We start from the raw sequence: 15,048 nt of genomic DNA, 5'->3' as shown, positions 1-15,048 counted from the left end.
ACATTGAAGCTGAATTCCTTGCACAAATAAGGAGTTACACAAGGAAGCAATTAATAATTCTGTTGGATTGGGGAGGTTATCAACTTTGTTAGTTGTGACAGTGACAATATCTAATGAAATAATAACCCAACACAACATCAGATTTCAGCATACCTGTATATGATGAAGTATTTACAATACATGACAGTGATTTAATACATATTTCTGGAATGTTTCCAGTTTAAAGTTAATGATAACCCTCTGAATACAGTGTGTTTACTGTATATAAACACACCATACAAGTCCCTTTATTATCTGTTCAGAGACAGGAATGAAACAATGAAATCATGAAAAGCATTGACAAAGGGAAACCTTTATGAGAACAGTGAGTCTACAGTGCTGAATTGTCTGCTAATGTAATAAGGCACAAGTGCATTGCATCTTAAATTGGGATGGTGATGCTACTTGTTGACAGAAATTACAACCAAGATACATTTTTTTCCCTGTGGCTTACTTCTGATTTACCTCTATGACTTGACAAAGTACAAGCTTTGTGGAAAAAATATATTTAATCAGCTGGTTATATAGATGAAAAGTAGGTATAAAGCATTACCGCTGGCAAACTGTGCTATTTGAAATAAGTCTAAAATGGGATCTAATTCAGTTGACACTTAAAATTTGAGGACACATACCTCAATGTGGCAATCAATCAATATGAAAAAGTAAACAAACATCCTTTTCAATCCTTGTAAGACAGAAGATACCTGAGAATTGACACAGAAAGTGCAAATCCTGTGAGTAAAATTGGGCTGTGTCCACCAGGAGCATTTTTTTCATTCCCTTCATCAGAAAGGTGCTAAGAGCACCAATAGCTTAACATCTTGTTAGTGTTGCAGATTAAAATATATTGACCCGTGCTTTCCATAAGAATCAGCTACCTAAAGTAAAAGAGGCGCCTGGTGGACATAACCTGAAAAGACTATACATATTGTGCACATAAAATCCCTTGACGGCACCATACGACAAGGACATACAAAAAAAATGGTCCATTTAAAAATCACATAAAAGACAAAGCTCTTTTAAATCAATTTTAAGGAGGCTTCACTATAATACGGAAGATCTGAGAGGCAAGTGAAAAAATTAATTATGGTGATTAATTTTTTAAGTCTGATATGAAGTTTTTTTTCTTCTGTGTTTATGACCTAAGAACAGGTAAAAAATGGATTCCACTATAATCTGTTTAAATTATTTTTTCTCATTTGCAAACAGGTAAAAAAAAAGGTTTTAAATAAAAACCCACCTGGAAGAAAACATGGATGCTTTTAGTCCTATTTAAAAGATGCATTTGAGCTTCTTGTGGCTGAAATCAGTATTACATCAACAAACACTTATGTCATTAATACAGGAGAGAAAACTATACATATCAGACTAAGAAATGGATCAACATATTTTTTGGTCTCACTTGCATCTCAGGGTGTGCGTACTGTAAGGCATTTCACCAAACACTTGTTTGTGCGTGCTGTGCAGTAATAACATCCTCTTAAATTAGGGCCGGGACTTTAACGCGTTAATTAAGATTAATTAATTACACAAAAATTAACGCGTTAAAATTTTTTTACGCATTTTAATCACACTTAATTTTGCACCGCGGAATGTTTCTCACTGGATGAGTTTCAGGCGGACCGATTATACTGGAGCACCAACTAGCGTTCAGACAACAACAAACCACACGGATGGTCTGTTGGACTTGGAATATTTTTATTGCTTAAGCTTATGTATTCAGTCATTATTCAATGGTATACTAAAAATCCATGTGAAAAAAATTACTTCTCACTGTTCTCAGGTCAAAAATGTATATGCGATTAAAATGCAATTAATTTCGATTAATTAATTACAAAGCCTCTAATTAATTAGATTATTTTTTTTAATCGAGTCCCGGCCCTACTTAAAATACATAATCAGTTGTGTCCGTCTAATTTGGGATATTTCCATTGTTACATATGTTTTTTTCCTGGGCAAACCATTTACATACTTAAAAACAACACATATTGGCACTTAATTCTTGTTTGCGAAGTAGCAAATTTTGTGTTTTCTCCCAAACTTTACATAAACAAGTGAAATTAAATAAAATAATAAGAGCGTTCACTTTTAATGTGGCAATAACTCAAAAGGGTTTGGCGACAGAAATAAAAAAAATTGGGGCCTAGCAAGTTGGCTTACTGACATACCTGGACACCAGAAAGGAACTACATTGAGATAACTTGTTTATCATAGTGCATTCACCATGGTGTTCATAGTGCTTGACAATCAATAAGGTTTAGATAACCTGCAGGTTTATAACTAACTAGCTACATTCCCTTTTTTCAGTTTGTGAAGAGTGCTTCGTTCATGATAACAGCTTCCTTTGACAATTAGAGATGCATACAGTGATTGCTCTGCTAAATTAGTTTTTTTGCCTAAAAGAAATCATCTTTGTTCATTGCTGTGTCTGTAAGTTCATCTGTCAACAGTCACAGTAAAGAACATCCTTGAGGGCATTATGGCTGTTACTCACTGTTATCTAGCCGCACTTTGAGAATCATCAGCACATCTCTTGCTGATTACCCGTTGAATAAAGCCCATGATTAAGTCTTGTCCACGTGATGAATCAGAATCATCAAAAGGACGAGTCCAGCACTCGTGTTCTGCCTCAGTCTCCATGAGAGAAGGTTGTGTGCACGGCCCAGGGCTGCACCGTTCCTCGGCCAAACACAGTGTAGAACACCGCTCCGAACAGGTTTATGGCAGCAGCGATGTAGAAAACAATCTGCCATTCTTCTATGGTGCCCTAAAGGACAACAAGCACAGTTAACAATGAGTATTCAAATAAAATAAACATTTAACCCTCATTGGGTTAGTGTGCATGGATAACCATCTCAGAAAGTATCACAGTATACAGCATTATACAATTATTATCAGTTACAAAAACCCTTAAAGGAATGAAAACAGAAGAGTATTTAGGTTAAACCTGAAACCATTTTAAAAAATAAAAGTATGTGTATAAAGCCTCCCATTTGAAAACAAACAATAAATAAGAAGGACATTTTACAAGTATTTAGAAGTTGATACGTTTGTCAGACAGTCAAAGAGGAAAGGTGATGTGTATTTCTGCATTTTGTTTTCAATACTGCAGTTAAGCAAATGTACATGGTAAGATAACCAATTTTCATTCCATGGTACACGTACACATTACAGTATATTGGATCATATTAGGACTGTCCAGACTTTTTTTTTAAATAATAAACTGTCAGGCCAAATTCTAAATTATATTACAACAAGAGTGACTGCATGGAGTCATGCGTTCCCATTTCACTCTACAGGGCCCCTTTCCTCTTTACAACGAAGTTAATAACTAAACAAGTAACAGGATTAATGTACCGGCTATCACCAAGCCAGACAAAAACAAACTGGGTAGGACTGCTATTCATAAGGGACTGTGGATGCCCCCTGGTGGCCAAATGTTAACATGATAATCCTACTGACTAAACTCATTAGACAGGAAATGGAGCACCAAGCCAAAATAAGGATACCATATGTTTAGTTCTGGGTCAGGACACCTGGAGTGACCTCTGTTAGTATGCAATAAGCAGCAAACTGCATCTGACAAAACATTAAAAAGTGTATCTGCTGCAAATGCATCACCATGGTTCACATGAAACTGGGAAAGATGTTTAAGGATTTCGTAATTGTATATATGAATTTTAGACTTAGACCTTAGACTGTGAGGAATCAAACCCATTGTACAGACTGGTTATTTAAGTGTGATTGCACATGCATTTCTTACTTGTTTGGTGAGAGCTCTTGCTATGACAGGTCCCACCATGCCAGGAATGGTAGCAAAGGTGTTGGTGATTCCCAGGAGAATACCAGCGTACCTACAAACACAAGTGCAGAGTAGTTATTAACCTGCTAAACCCATGGCAGTGCTGAGTACAATTTAACAGCTTATAATTAAAGCTAATAATCCTAATCTTGAAAAGAAGAAGATTAAACATTTAATTATTGCATTATTCTGCAACCTGAAGTGCACATACTGTGTTATGACAGTAACTACCATGAAAGCCGTACTGTAAGGAGACAACTCAAACCAGACAGCTTTGTGAAAGGCTCAAAAATCATCTTATTACATAAAATGTTTCTTAGTTTTCTAATACATTTTCACCTTTTTGCTTTGGTTTTCCTGCATTATTAGCAGGATTTCATTTTTTTAAATTACAGTAAGAGGTTATTGTGGTGATAGAACTTCATAATACTTACGAAGGAGCAATATCAAGGTGGTTGATGTTGAAACCAGAGGCAGACACTCCACCCAGCGCAGAGGAGATGGTGAGGAAGGTCACAGCCAGGGTGTAGTTACAGCCTGTATATCCTGCTGCCACCAGGAACACCGCCGGCCCGATCATACCTGCAGAAACAAAAGCAATACCAGTCTTCAGAAGTAGTAGACACAATTATACATGGGAGTCAAGACCCTGTGGACAGTTTCACTAACCAAAATAATGACTCCATGATTCAGCTCTAATATTGCCATTCCTTACCAACAAGGGAGAAGGCCTTCCTGACAGTGACAGTGGGGTATTGGCAGGTTTCTCGCAGGTAATCAGCAAGTTGGCCACTCAGCACAGCCAGCACAGCGCAGCCAATGTAAGGAAGAGCAGACAGCATACCGTTCTATTGTAGACAGAAGGAGACATTAATTTTTTTATGAGATAGTTATATCCATGATAAACAAGCAACCAACCTATGATGTTCAGAGCATCACAAAGATTAATTTTGTGTGTCTAGTCTATTTCTACTTCAGTTACAGATATTTTTGTCACTAATATACACATACTGACAAATGCGTTCAAATATCTGGACTTAAGGTTGCTCTGAATTTGTTGATAAATTTGCTTTAATTTATCATAACAAAGTTGTTCTGCACAATGTTGGTTCGCCATAAACATCACTTTGACCAGGACATTCTGTCTGCCACCAGGTACAATCTTCTGGGACAATAAATGCTTCATTTATGGCACATGCTTTAACCATTGTGCAGCTATCGATAGTGTTGCCAAGGGTTATGAGTTGTGCCTATACTAAAGGTAATAAAATAATAGCACAGAGGCTTCGGTTAACTCTTCATTGCCTCCCACATTGTCAACAGTAGCATATTGCATCCTCACTCCTTTTGTTTTCCCATGTCACAATAAAAGCCCTAGACATATAAACCACAGGGAGAGAGATAAAAGCCAAGGTAGAACAAAAGTGAACCTCGGATAGGGAATTTAAAGTTGTTCAGATATCACCAGCGTTTTTCTGCACATCTGATCACGACTGAATGCCTGTTTGTGATGTTGACCTCACCTGCTGTATGCTGAATCCCAGTACATCGTTCATGTAGGTTGGCAGCAGGGTGAGAAGGGTGTAGAAGGTCCAGTTGTAGGAGAAGTGAGCCACGACGATGGCCAACAGAGGTCTGGACGTCACTATGGATCGCCAGGGGATGTTGCCTGCTGAGGTGGACAGCTGGAACACACAGGAAGTAGAAAATAGAGAATGGATTCATGAGGAAGTTGTTGTTTAATGCACCCACCCTAAAAATACTGATACATCTGCAAGTATCTGTTGGCCAATTATTATTATTTTACCAATAACTTTGTTCAACAGAGTGATTCATTTACTATGTTCTTTATATTATGGTGTTTTATTTTTGAAGTATCTTGCACCTCCCCTCTATTGCATAGATATTGGTGGTTTTATTTCTTGTTAGCTTTTTCTCCCCCTATTGGCCACAAAAATGCCAATATGATTTACTACTAAATGTGAAGTTTAGTTTATTTTCCAATTAAAAACCACAGTTATACTTGGTCACATGGCCTTCAATGGCATATACGTGTCCAGAGTCATGAGCCAACAGCTGAATGTCATTATAAACTGCAGAGTCATGGCAAGTATTGCGGCCCAGCAGCTGAGTAAGACAGATAAGACAGAGAATACAATGCCGCAAGACACTGAGATTATGCAACATTCATATCTAATGAGAATACACTTTTAACATGGCTATAACTCAAAAAGGTTTGGCGACCAAAAAAAAAAAAATGGGGCCTAGCAAGTTGGTTAACTGGCATACCTGGACAAAAAAGAACTACATTGAGATAATTTGTTTATCATAGTGTATTCACCATTATATGATAACCTGTTTAACCTTTATTTTCACCAGTGTTTCATATTTTTGAGAAATGTTGTGATGGTGCACTTATAAAACATAACGAAAGGGGAAGGAGAATGCCGTCTGAAATGCCAATGGCATGCTAATCCCAACAATCTACAGCTGCTGAGTCAGACTAAGGACATGAACATGGTTTCTGCTGTTACCTCATTCTTGAGTGAGCTGGTGATGTAAAGTCTCTCCTTTTCTGAAATCCGCGGGTGAGTGTTTGGACTGTCAAAGACGAGAAGGGCCCACAAGACAAACCAAACCAGGCCAACAACACCTGGATACGAACAAACAAACAGGCAGGCACCACATGTCAACATTTATCCAACGTAAATCCATCACATTAAAGCTTGTGTGTAGTCAGCAGTTGCATGAATTATGATGATGTTAGCAAGTTGCTGTTTTGGTTTCCTGAAACCTTACTGAGGTCTGAGCAACTCATTTCCTGTACTTCAACTGTGTCCACTGAGGTTTAAAGATGGTGTTACATTAGTAGTAGTGGCAGTAGTTCACAACAAAAGCAAGTTAACTGAGTGGGAGTTCTGCTGTGGTTCCGTCTGTAAGCACATTTTCTCTTCAACTTGCTAAATCATCAATTCCACAGACCAAAGGAGAGAAACAAAGGAACTGACACTGGAAACAGCTTGTCTGAGGCTTATAAACAGCTCTTTGGTGGAAAGGTTTTAAAGGAAAACAACAATCTGTGACTAATCAATAGAGAGGCCATTTGAGGTCAGAGCGTGACTGGCAGCAACTTCATAGAACATTGTATCCTGTGCCCTTTTCCAAGCAGGCAGAATGAGACATCATGGTGATTCAATAAGGTGTTTGAGTGCTGCAGAGATGACGTACTTCTGTTAGTCAACCTGGAAATTAACATTGCCCTGATTTCCTTGACAAAAAGCCAACAGAATTGATCTGTACATCAAGTAATCCCCCACCCTATCCTTTACTAGTGACACCCCAGGTGTATTACCAAATACATAGAAGACGTAGGTCCAGTCCAGGTAGAAGCAGATTTCACCAGACAGAGGGAGAGATACTACCGTCCCCAGCTGGGCTCCTAGAGTGAAAGAGAAAACACAAACATCTGTATCCCACATAACATTTTAATATAATTGGTGAAATGTTCAGTTAACAATGTGAGAAAAGATTGTAGAAAAAATGCTTTGCATGGTGATCCAGGTTTTGTGTAAATAGAAACGTTGTTGTTTGCATTGACAATGCACCCATTGTATCAGTGTGTCTCACCGATGTAGGAAATGGTGAGCAGTCGGCTCCTCTCCAGTGGTGGAGCCCACGCTGCCCACATGGTGTACATTGCAGGGAATGTCACTCCCTGAAGACAAATACAGCAAGAGCATCAACAGGGCTGCACAAGTATCACTCAGGTAAAATCAATCATCAACTTATCCATCCATAAAAAACAGCTCCGTTTGTCTGGTTGTCTGTGTTAATATCTCCAGTAAGATTATGTAATCACTTACTTCTGTGAGTGCTTAAAGATACAATTTTATTTAATTGAATATGAGACTGCAGTAAAGCTAACGTTTGTGGTACAACTAACAGGCTTTCACTCTACTGTCGGTGTCGCTCTGTCAGATTTGAATAACTTACCTCTCCTACCCCTTCCAGCACCCTGACAGCGATGAGGTAGCTTGCACCCAGGTCAGCAGCTACAGGGGTGAGCAGCGTGAAAATTACAGTTCCTAGGATTCCAAATCCAAGCAGCCATTTGGGTCCACAGCGGCCAGCCAGATAGCCCCCAGGGATCTGTGTCAGAATGTAGCCGTAGAAGAAGGAGCCAAGGATCCAGCCCTGTGTCTCAGAGTCCCAGTTGTACACACTAGCCTGTGAGGAAAGGGGATGAACATTATATTATGAATTAATACAAGATACTGGAAGATTGTAGTGTTTTGTTCAAGGGTATCATGATAGAGTTCTTACTCAACTATAGTGTAAAAGTCAAACAGATTACACTAAATGCTGTTTACCCCTGGTCCATTTTTTCTGAGACAAACTACTCAAAATCAGATATGAACTCAGTTGGTCTCCTTATTCACATAATCCTCATTTTTTTTTGTATTTTTCTATGGATAACAGACAAAATTAATATGAAAAAAATATATAGCTTTAGCACAAATCATTGTTTTCCAAGAGGGCATTTTAAACCTGCCAGTGAGTTTTTTAAAGTTAAATTGGTATTATTATTATGTTTTTTCTATTTTTCCACAGAGAACATCAGTTCAATATAAAACAAGGAGAGATGTAATGTGCCAGACTTCTGCAAATGGTTATTTTCCGCCCCTGGTCCCTGGGCAAGAAAGTAAATTAATGAAATACAGAGAAATGTGGTACTGGTGCAAATGCCTGGGCTCTTTCAGACTCCAAATTCTTTAACTGAACAAATCCTTCTCCTTCATAAAACTCACAAGCAGGAGTGAAATTACACACTGAAAGTTGAGCTAATATTTTCAGCTGTGGTGGATGACTAGGAGTCTTTTTGGGCAGCAAAGAAAGTTATATGGCATCATTCAAATTCAACTGACATTGTTGTTACATTTATATCAGGGAAATCCCCTTAAATGGGATTAAATCATTCAAGCTTGCATGCAACAATTCAACCAGGATTCATCATTTGTCCCACTCAGCTGCGGTCACTTTCTGGCTCTCACCGTGTGGTTGTGTTTGGGCCGTACAGGGCTGTCATGAGCAGGACATATAGAGCTGCTGTGGTTGGGGCTGGATGTGTGGGTGTTGTTGAGCATGTCCACCATGGCCACGCTGAGGTTCACCCGCAAGGAGTAGACGACAAAGAAGCCAAAAGAGGAGAGCACCGCCAGGCCATAGCGTGATGAACAGCATGCTGGGGCTCCAGAGTGAGGGAAACAGAAATAAATTCAATAAATCATGTTTATGGATGATACTTCATGTGTTCTGTAGTTACTAGTTGCATCACACAATATAGAAAATGTATCAGGTAATAATCTTAGAGTTGTTGTTATAATATAACTTTTAACACGCATGCTTAAGTATAGATACATACTTGTCACTGTATAGAAAAACATACAAATAAAAGAGCATGAAGACTTTTATCTTTAACCTTAAAATTGAGCTGTAGCTTCTTGGAAAACATTTTTCTTGCATCTATAACTAAATATCACCTATCCAGTCTGACTTATATTCAGCAGTAACTATGAATCCATAGTGCTATAATTTTCTTGTTCATCCAATAATCTTTTAGAAAATGCTGAAGTGAAAATAAAAGTTTGACATCACAAGTTACTGGAGCCAAAAGTTTTATCTTCAGGTTTCTTCCTTATTTTAATCTGCAGCCAAAAAAGGACACGGTATTAATTTACTATGAAAAAAAACAACACAACAGCAACATTCTTTTTCACTCCTATCCCCTTTTCCTAAAGAGGCCTTGCCTTTTGTCAGGCCCATTGTAACTATGAATTTGTTCCCAGTGACTTTTCTGGTTAATAAAAGTTATAAGAATAGTAATAATAATAATAATAATAATAATAATAATGCATGTTCTAAACTGCACATTTCTCATATATTAAGTGGATTAAAGACTGATATAAACACTCATTAATATGTTAATCCTTCACTAAAGTTATAACACATTAATATTCAGTCATTCAGTAAAACTAGAAGTTGTTTCACTGCATTATAACTTTAGTGTATAATAGTTCTCTTAAGATCCAACAACTTGTAGATATGACTGTCATTATGAAAAAATGGAAAGAACCCACTCGCTCTGTCAAATATAAGACAATGGTAAACAAACCGTAGTGTCCTTATCTTGCAGGTTTCCAATATTTCCATGGACACATAATTTGCTTATACAAAGCAAAAATTGCCTCGGAGATACAACTTTTTATGTGAAGACTTTTATAATATTTAACCTGGCACTTTCATTGAACTGACACTAGGTATGAATGCATGACACGAGTCATAATTCAGGTATAGCAGGTTTGTGTTATGATATAATCACAGAGGAAATATTCCCTACACTTGTGACTCGAGCTAGTTAAAATGTCAGCAGATGTGCAAACAGAGAATGGAACCTTTTTCAAATTAAAGTTGGGTGGCAGAACAATACACCCTGCATAAAAAGCTTTTTTATATAATTAGCTCACAGTTGTTGCAAACTTAAGCATCCCCATCATCAACTTTATGATATTGAATAATGCACAACACAAGAACACCTGCACATGCTACAGTAATCATGCAATAAAATGCATCTGACATAATAACAGCAATATCCAGGACACTACCAAGTAACTAAATGATCTTTGAGGTGATTTTTAGGATTCAGATCCCTTAGTATAAGTACTTATACCAGTACTTACTCCATGACAAGTAAAAGTCCTGCATTCAAAACCTACACCCAAAAAATAGCATCAAAATATACTTAGAATATCAAAACTTTAACGTTATGGCAAAAATATTATTGTACTATTATTATTATTATTATTGATGCAAGGGTGTAAGCAGCACTTAACTTCAAGGCAGGGTTAATTTTGACTTCTTAATAAATTATGTTATTTAATCAATAAAAAAGCGTAATCATTTTTATCATTTTTATAAATATTGACCTGAAAAGCAACTTAATCCTGGGGTCTATGATCACGCTGGCGTGATCAGATAACGTGGCTTTTGTCAACTTCACTCCAAATTACAGACTTGAAACTTTCTCCAGTTTTTTGTTGGACGTCCCGAGGTCACGTAAAACCAAAGATATGATCGTTTTTAATTTGATAGTACAAAAATATTTATTCAAGTGTAAAAGTAGGATGGGACGAGGCAGGCATGAAAAAAATAGAAAAAAAGGCGTCTGATCATCAACACTGTTCCTATAAATGAACATGTTTTTATGGTAATTTTTATTGCATAGTTTTATTATATTTGAATTTTACCTTTAAATGTTCATATTTGTAACATATGTGTACATTTTCAGGTCTTAAACAGTTCATTGAGCATATTTGTGGTTTTTATTGTCATAAATAGTACAATTGTATTTCAGATTTCATTATTTTAGGCCTCAATATGTTAATAAAGTGGGTTAAAGTGAAAAAATAATTTTCAGATCATGTTGAAGTTGTGCTGAGAAGTACCAAGTACCAAACATGAGTATAGTAAATGTTATGTGGTATATAAAGGGCAAATAGGCACAGACCCCAGAGGGTTAAGCTGGCTATAGTGGAGGGAAATATTAGCTTCTAAAATGTAGTGGAGTAGTATACAGTTACATAAATGGGTATAGTCAAGTAAAGTACAAGTAACAAATTAAACTTTTACTTAAGTACACTTTTTTAGGCGCTTCAGTCTCGTTGCATTATTATAATGTGCAGGTGTTTGTGTTGTCATTAAGGTGTCCGCGCTCAGTAAACAAACAGCTTTCCGAAGGTAATCACGTTAAATAAATAATATCCACGTTGAAGGAGTGTTGCTTTTCCTGATTTTCACCAATTAAACGGCGAAAACGGCTTTGAGGCTTTGACGTTACCCGAAATTAACCTGCCAAGGTTTTTTGTTAGCTCGCTTCGTTAGCCGGATATATTTTGTTTTACCTCTCTGGACTTTCTCTCCTTGTCTTCGGTGAAGCAGCGGTGTGTCGTCCGCCTCCGTGTCCGACCCGTACCGCTCCATTTTCTTGTTAAAAACAAAACTGGGTCTGCTGCATCACAGACTAAAACCGAATAACAAGAAAAGCAGCAGGAGGCTAACTTCACCAGAGTCAGCTGAGCTTCAACCACACACAAGCTAAGCGGCGCCGTCACGTGACACCGGACCGGAAAAATTTGAGTTTTTCCTCCCTGAGTTTTTGTCTGCAGGCGAATAAACAATAAGTAAAGAGCAGGAAAAAACAAAACATAAGCTAATTACCACACACACACACACACACACACACACATATATATATACAAAACATAAGCTAATTCAAACATAAACATAAACATAAGCTACCTGAAACTCAATGGCCTTAGCCTGTGATAAACATGTACAAACAAAATAATAATAATAATTGAACACACATGCTACTACACTCACATTTCGTCACCCTGTTAAAATAATCGCCTAACTCATTTTTTCAGGTTTTGCAGGAAACACAAAAAACTTCACCAAAAGTGTAACATATGACATTTATTGATCATTTCACTCAAAAAGGATGTAACAAAGGATGGCTATTGGCATAGTAATAACACTGTGTGTGAATTATGTAACTTAAGAGAAATAAATGACTTAGGCAATTTTTTGAACATGCCTTTGTGACTCAAGCAAGATATGGTAACACTTTATTTCCCTCTAGCTCTTCTTTGCTGGGTTCTTATCTGATGCCTATGAATGTGGAAAATTGTCAAAGAAGTGATGATCTTAAAGGGGTAAAATCACATGATCTGATCAACTGAGGATGTAGGCGATTTTACCATAGGTGGCCGGCGTCATGAGGAGATGATTTAGGCAAGAAAAAACAATTTTGACAAAAAATGATGTAGGCGATTATTTTAACAGTGTGACGATATGATGCTATAATCAAAAACATTTTCTTTTTTTTTATACAAGAAAATTGGTACAAGTATATATTTTTTCTACCTGAAACTCAATGGCCTTAGCCTGTGATAAACATGTACAAACAAAATAATAATAATAATAATTGAACACACATGCTACTACACCCACATTTACATCCTTCATATGGTCTTCGGCTCAGTTTGACCAACATAAACACACAGACAAAAGGTATTATTTTGTCCACCTCGTTTATACAGTGAAACGCTGTCCTCAGCTGTCAAAGAGAAAGGAAAGAGTTGTGACCTTTCTACCATCGTGATCCTCATTGTTCCTGGTTTCTATCTAATTGTATTAGACTCAGACCAGGAACCCAGGACACAACCGCTTGCTTATTATAACTGTCTGACAGAAGTTTTCCTATTTTGTGCCGTGACCCTTGTGTTAGGAAAACAAGTGTAGTGCAAGTCTACATAAGAATAGAGCAAATATTGTGTACTTGCATAAAAGCCTGGACTAGTTACTCTTTTCTCCTCTGAAATATCGAGGCTCCTTACACTTACTGGTCCAGCACTAAATGACAGGTTTTTGTATGGAAGAGGGGTGTGGAGTACTGATTCTTTACTGGATGACATCAGGCATATATCTCAGATAAATGCAACTTCTTTGCAATGAAATTTCAAATTCAGAGGACATAATACACTTTATTCAATACATGATACAAGATACATTAGTATCAGCTGTTGTACCGCCAACAATAGAGCAGCTTTTTTTCCTCAGGCTGTAAAGACTCCTCAACTCATCCTCTGTGTTCCACTGTGTGAATTTTTTTTCTTCTTCTTTTGTAGCATTAAGGAACTACAATGAGCATTTAATTGGGCAGCTTTGTGCTGTAGAATTAAAGAAATGAAGCTTAAGAAAATAATAACTATTAAAAAGGGAGATCAATTACAAAATCAACATTCGACATTGTTGAGAATAAAAAAAAAAAGTATAACAAGAAAGGTTAAATAACCCTTTTTGAACATGTGATTTAGTTACATGATTTTCAAGCTAAATTTATTTTCAGGAAAGCAACAATTTTTCTGAGCCCGATTTCAATTTCTAATGAAAAGACAAGTTTTGTTTGAACAGTGAGAACTGTCCAGCACATCTCCTTGCACACTCACACGTAGCCACAGAATCAGATGATGTGTGGTTAATAACTTCAAACACAGGTTTGTTGTTTAAATGAGGAGCAGCTCAGCTGTTTGTCTCCAGGCTTTATTGTCTCCACCGCAGACAGAGGAAACAAGAAGACACATGTTGTAGATATGAAGAGAGATGGACGGACTGGAGCAGACGGACTTCCAGTACAATGAGGTGACATGGTTGTCAGCCGTGGATCATGGATTATCAGGCTGACATGTGAATAAACACATGGATGACATCAGTATTTCTGAGTAAAACTGTTGGGGATATTAAGTTTTAAGAATTGCACGGCATAACAATTCTGAGTAAACTATCTTGATCTGCCCTTTGGCGAAACACTTAGCATGGGGAGAAGCTACAGAGTCCGATTAGTTTGAGGAGCAGGTTGAAGGCCAGCAGGTGTCCACCCTGCTCCGTAGCTGAGCCTGAGGAGTCAACCCACCTTCAATGAAATAATCTGAAATTACAGTGTGCAATCAAATCCACAGATCAGAAATGCTGATACGCCTTAAAAACCTAAAAAAAAATTAAAACCTTTGTCAGTCGATAGCCGATTCGGAGATTTCATTTTGAACCAAGGTGTTACGTCTCTTTTGCTCTCAACATGGAGTGTACACATGATTGGTTAATATTAGGCTACTTGGACTACAAATGAGTAGACTTGAACATTTCCCAAAATCTTGTCCCGTGGCCTTCAGATTCTACATTCATATGCATATATTTGCTTAACAAAATAACTGTAAACACAGCAAAGAATTATGTTGATAAGTGGCCAAGAAACACACTCTACTGCTGTTTGCCTGTAATGTAACATAGCTGTACATGTGTCATTCATTCATTATTCTTTAACGCATATCCGAACTCTGCTGCAGGGCGCTAAAGCCAATCGCAGCTCACATTGGGCGAGAAGCGAGGTACACGCCGAGATACAACTGTCAAACGGTAGACACAAAGAGACAACAGCTCTCTGGGCTGTGGAAGGAAGCCGGAGGACCCGGAATGATCGGCTGACAGGGTGACAACGTGATTTGAACCCTTGACCCTCTTGCTGATGAAAATGCTAACAACTACACCACCGTCTATCACTACTTGACCAAGTCAAATAAATGTATCTAGTA

General features: G+C 37.5%; 1 protein-coding gene across 1 annotated transcript; it reads right to left on the bottom strand.

Annotated features, from left to right (window-relative positions):
• Positions 1–336: 336 nt before the first annotated feature.
• Positions 337–12,107, bottom strand: slc17a5 (solute carrier family 17 member 5). The gene is made up of 11 exons (XM_059359520.1): positions 11,800–12,107; positions 8,893–9,089; positions 7,835–8,068; positions 7,469–7,556; positions 7,194–7,280; positions 6,376–6,494; positions 5,365–5,526; positions 4,557–4,689; positions 4,276–4,423; positions 3,803–3,893; positions 337–2,806 (listed from the first exon to the last, which is right to left on the bottom strand). The coding sequence occupies exons 1-11, from the start codon at positions 11,876–11,878 to the stop codon at positions 2,669–2,671; spliced, it is 1,476 nt and encodes a 491-aa protein (XP_059215503.1). The 5' UTR covers positions 11,879–12,107; the 3' UTR covers positions 337–2,668.
• Positions 12,108–15,048: the final 2,941 nt, after the last annotated feature.

The sequence above is a fragment of the Centropristis striata genome, chromosome 20 (genome assembly GCF_030273125.1).
Source record: "Centropristis striata isolate RG_2023a ecotype Rhode Island chromosome 20, C.striata_1.0, whole genome shotgun sequence".
Lineage (NCBI taxonomy): Eukaryota > Metazoa > Chordata > Actinopteri > Perciformes > Serranidae > Centropristis > Centropristis striata.
This window is presented reverse-complemented; position numbering and strand designations above follow the sequence as displayed.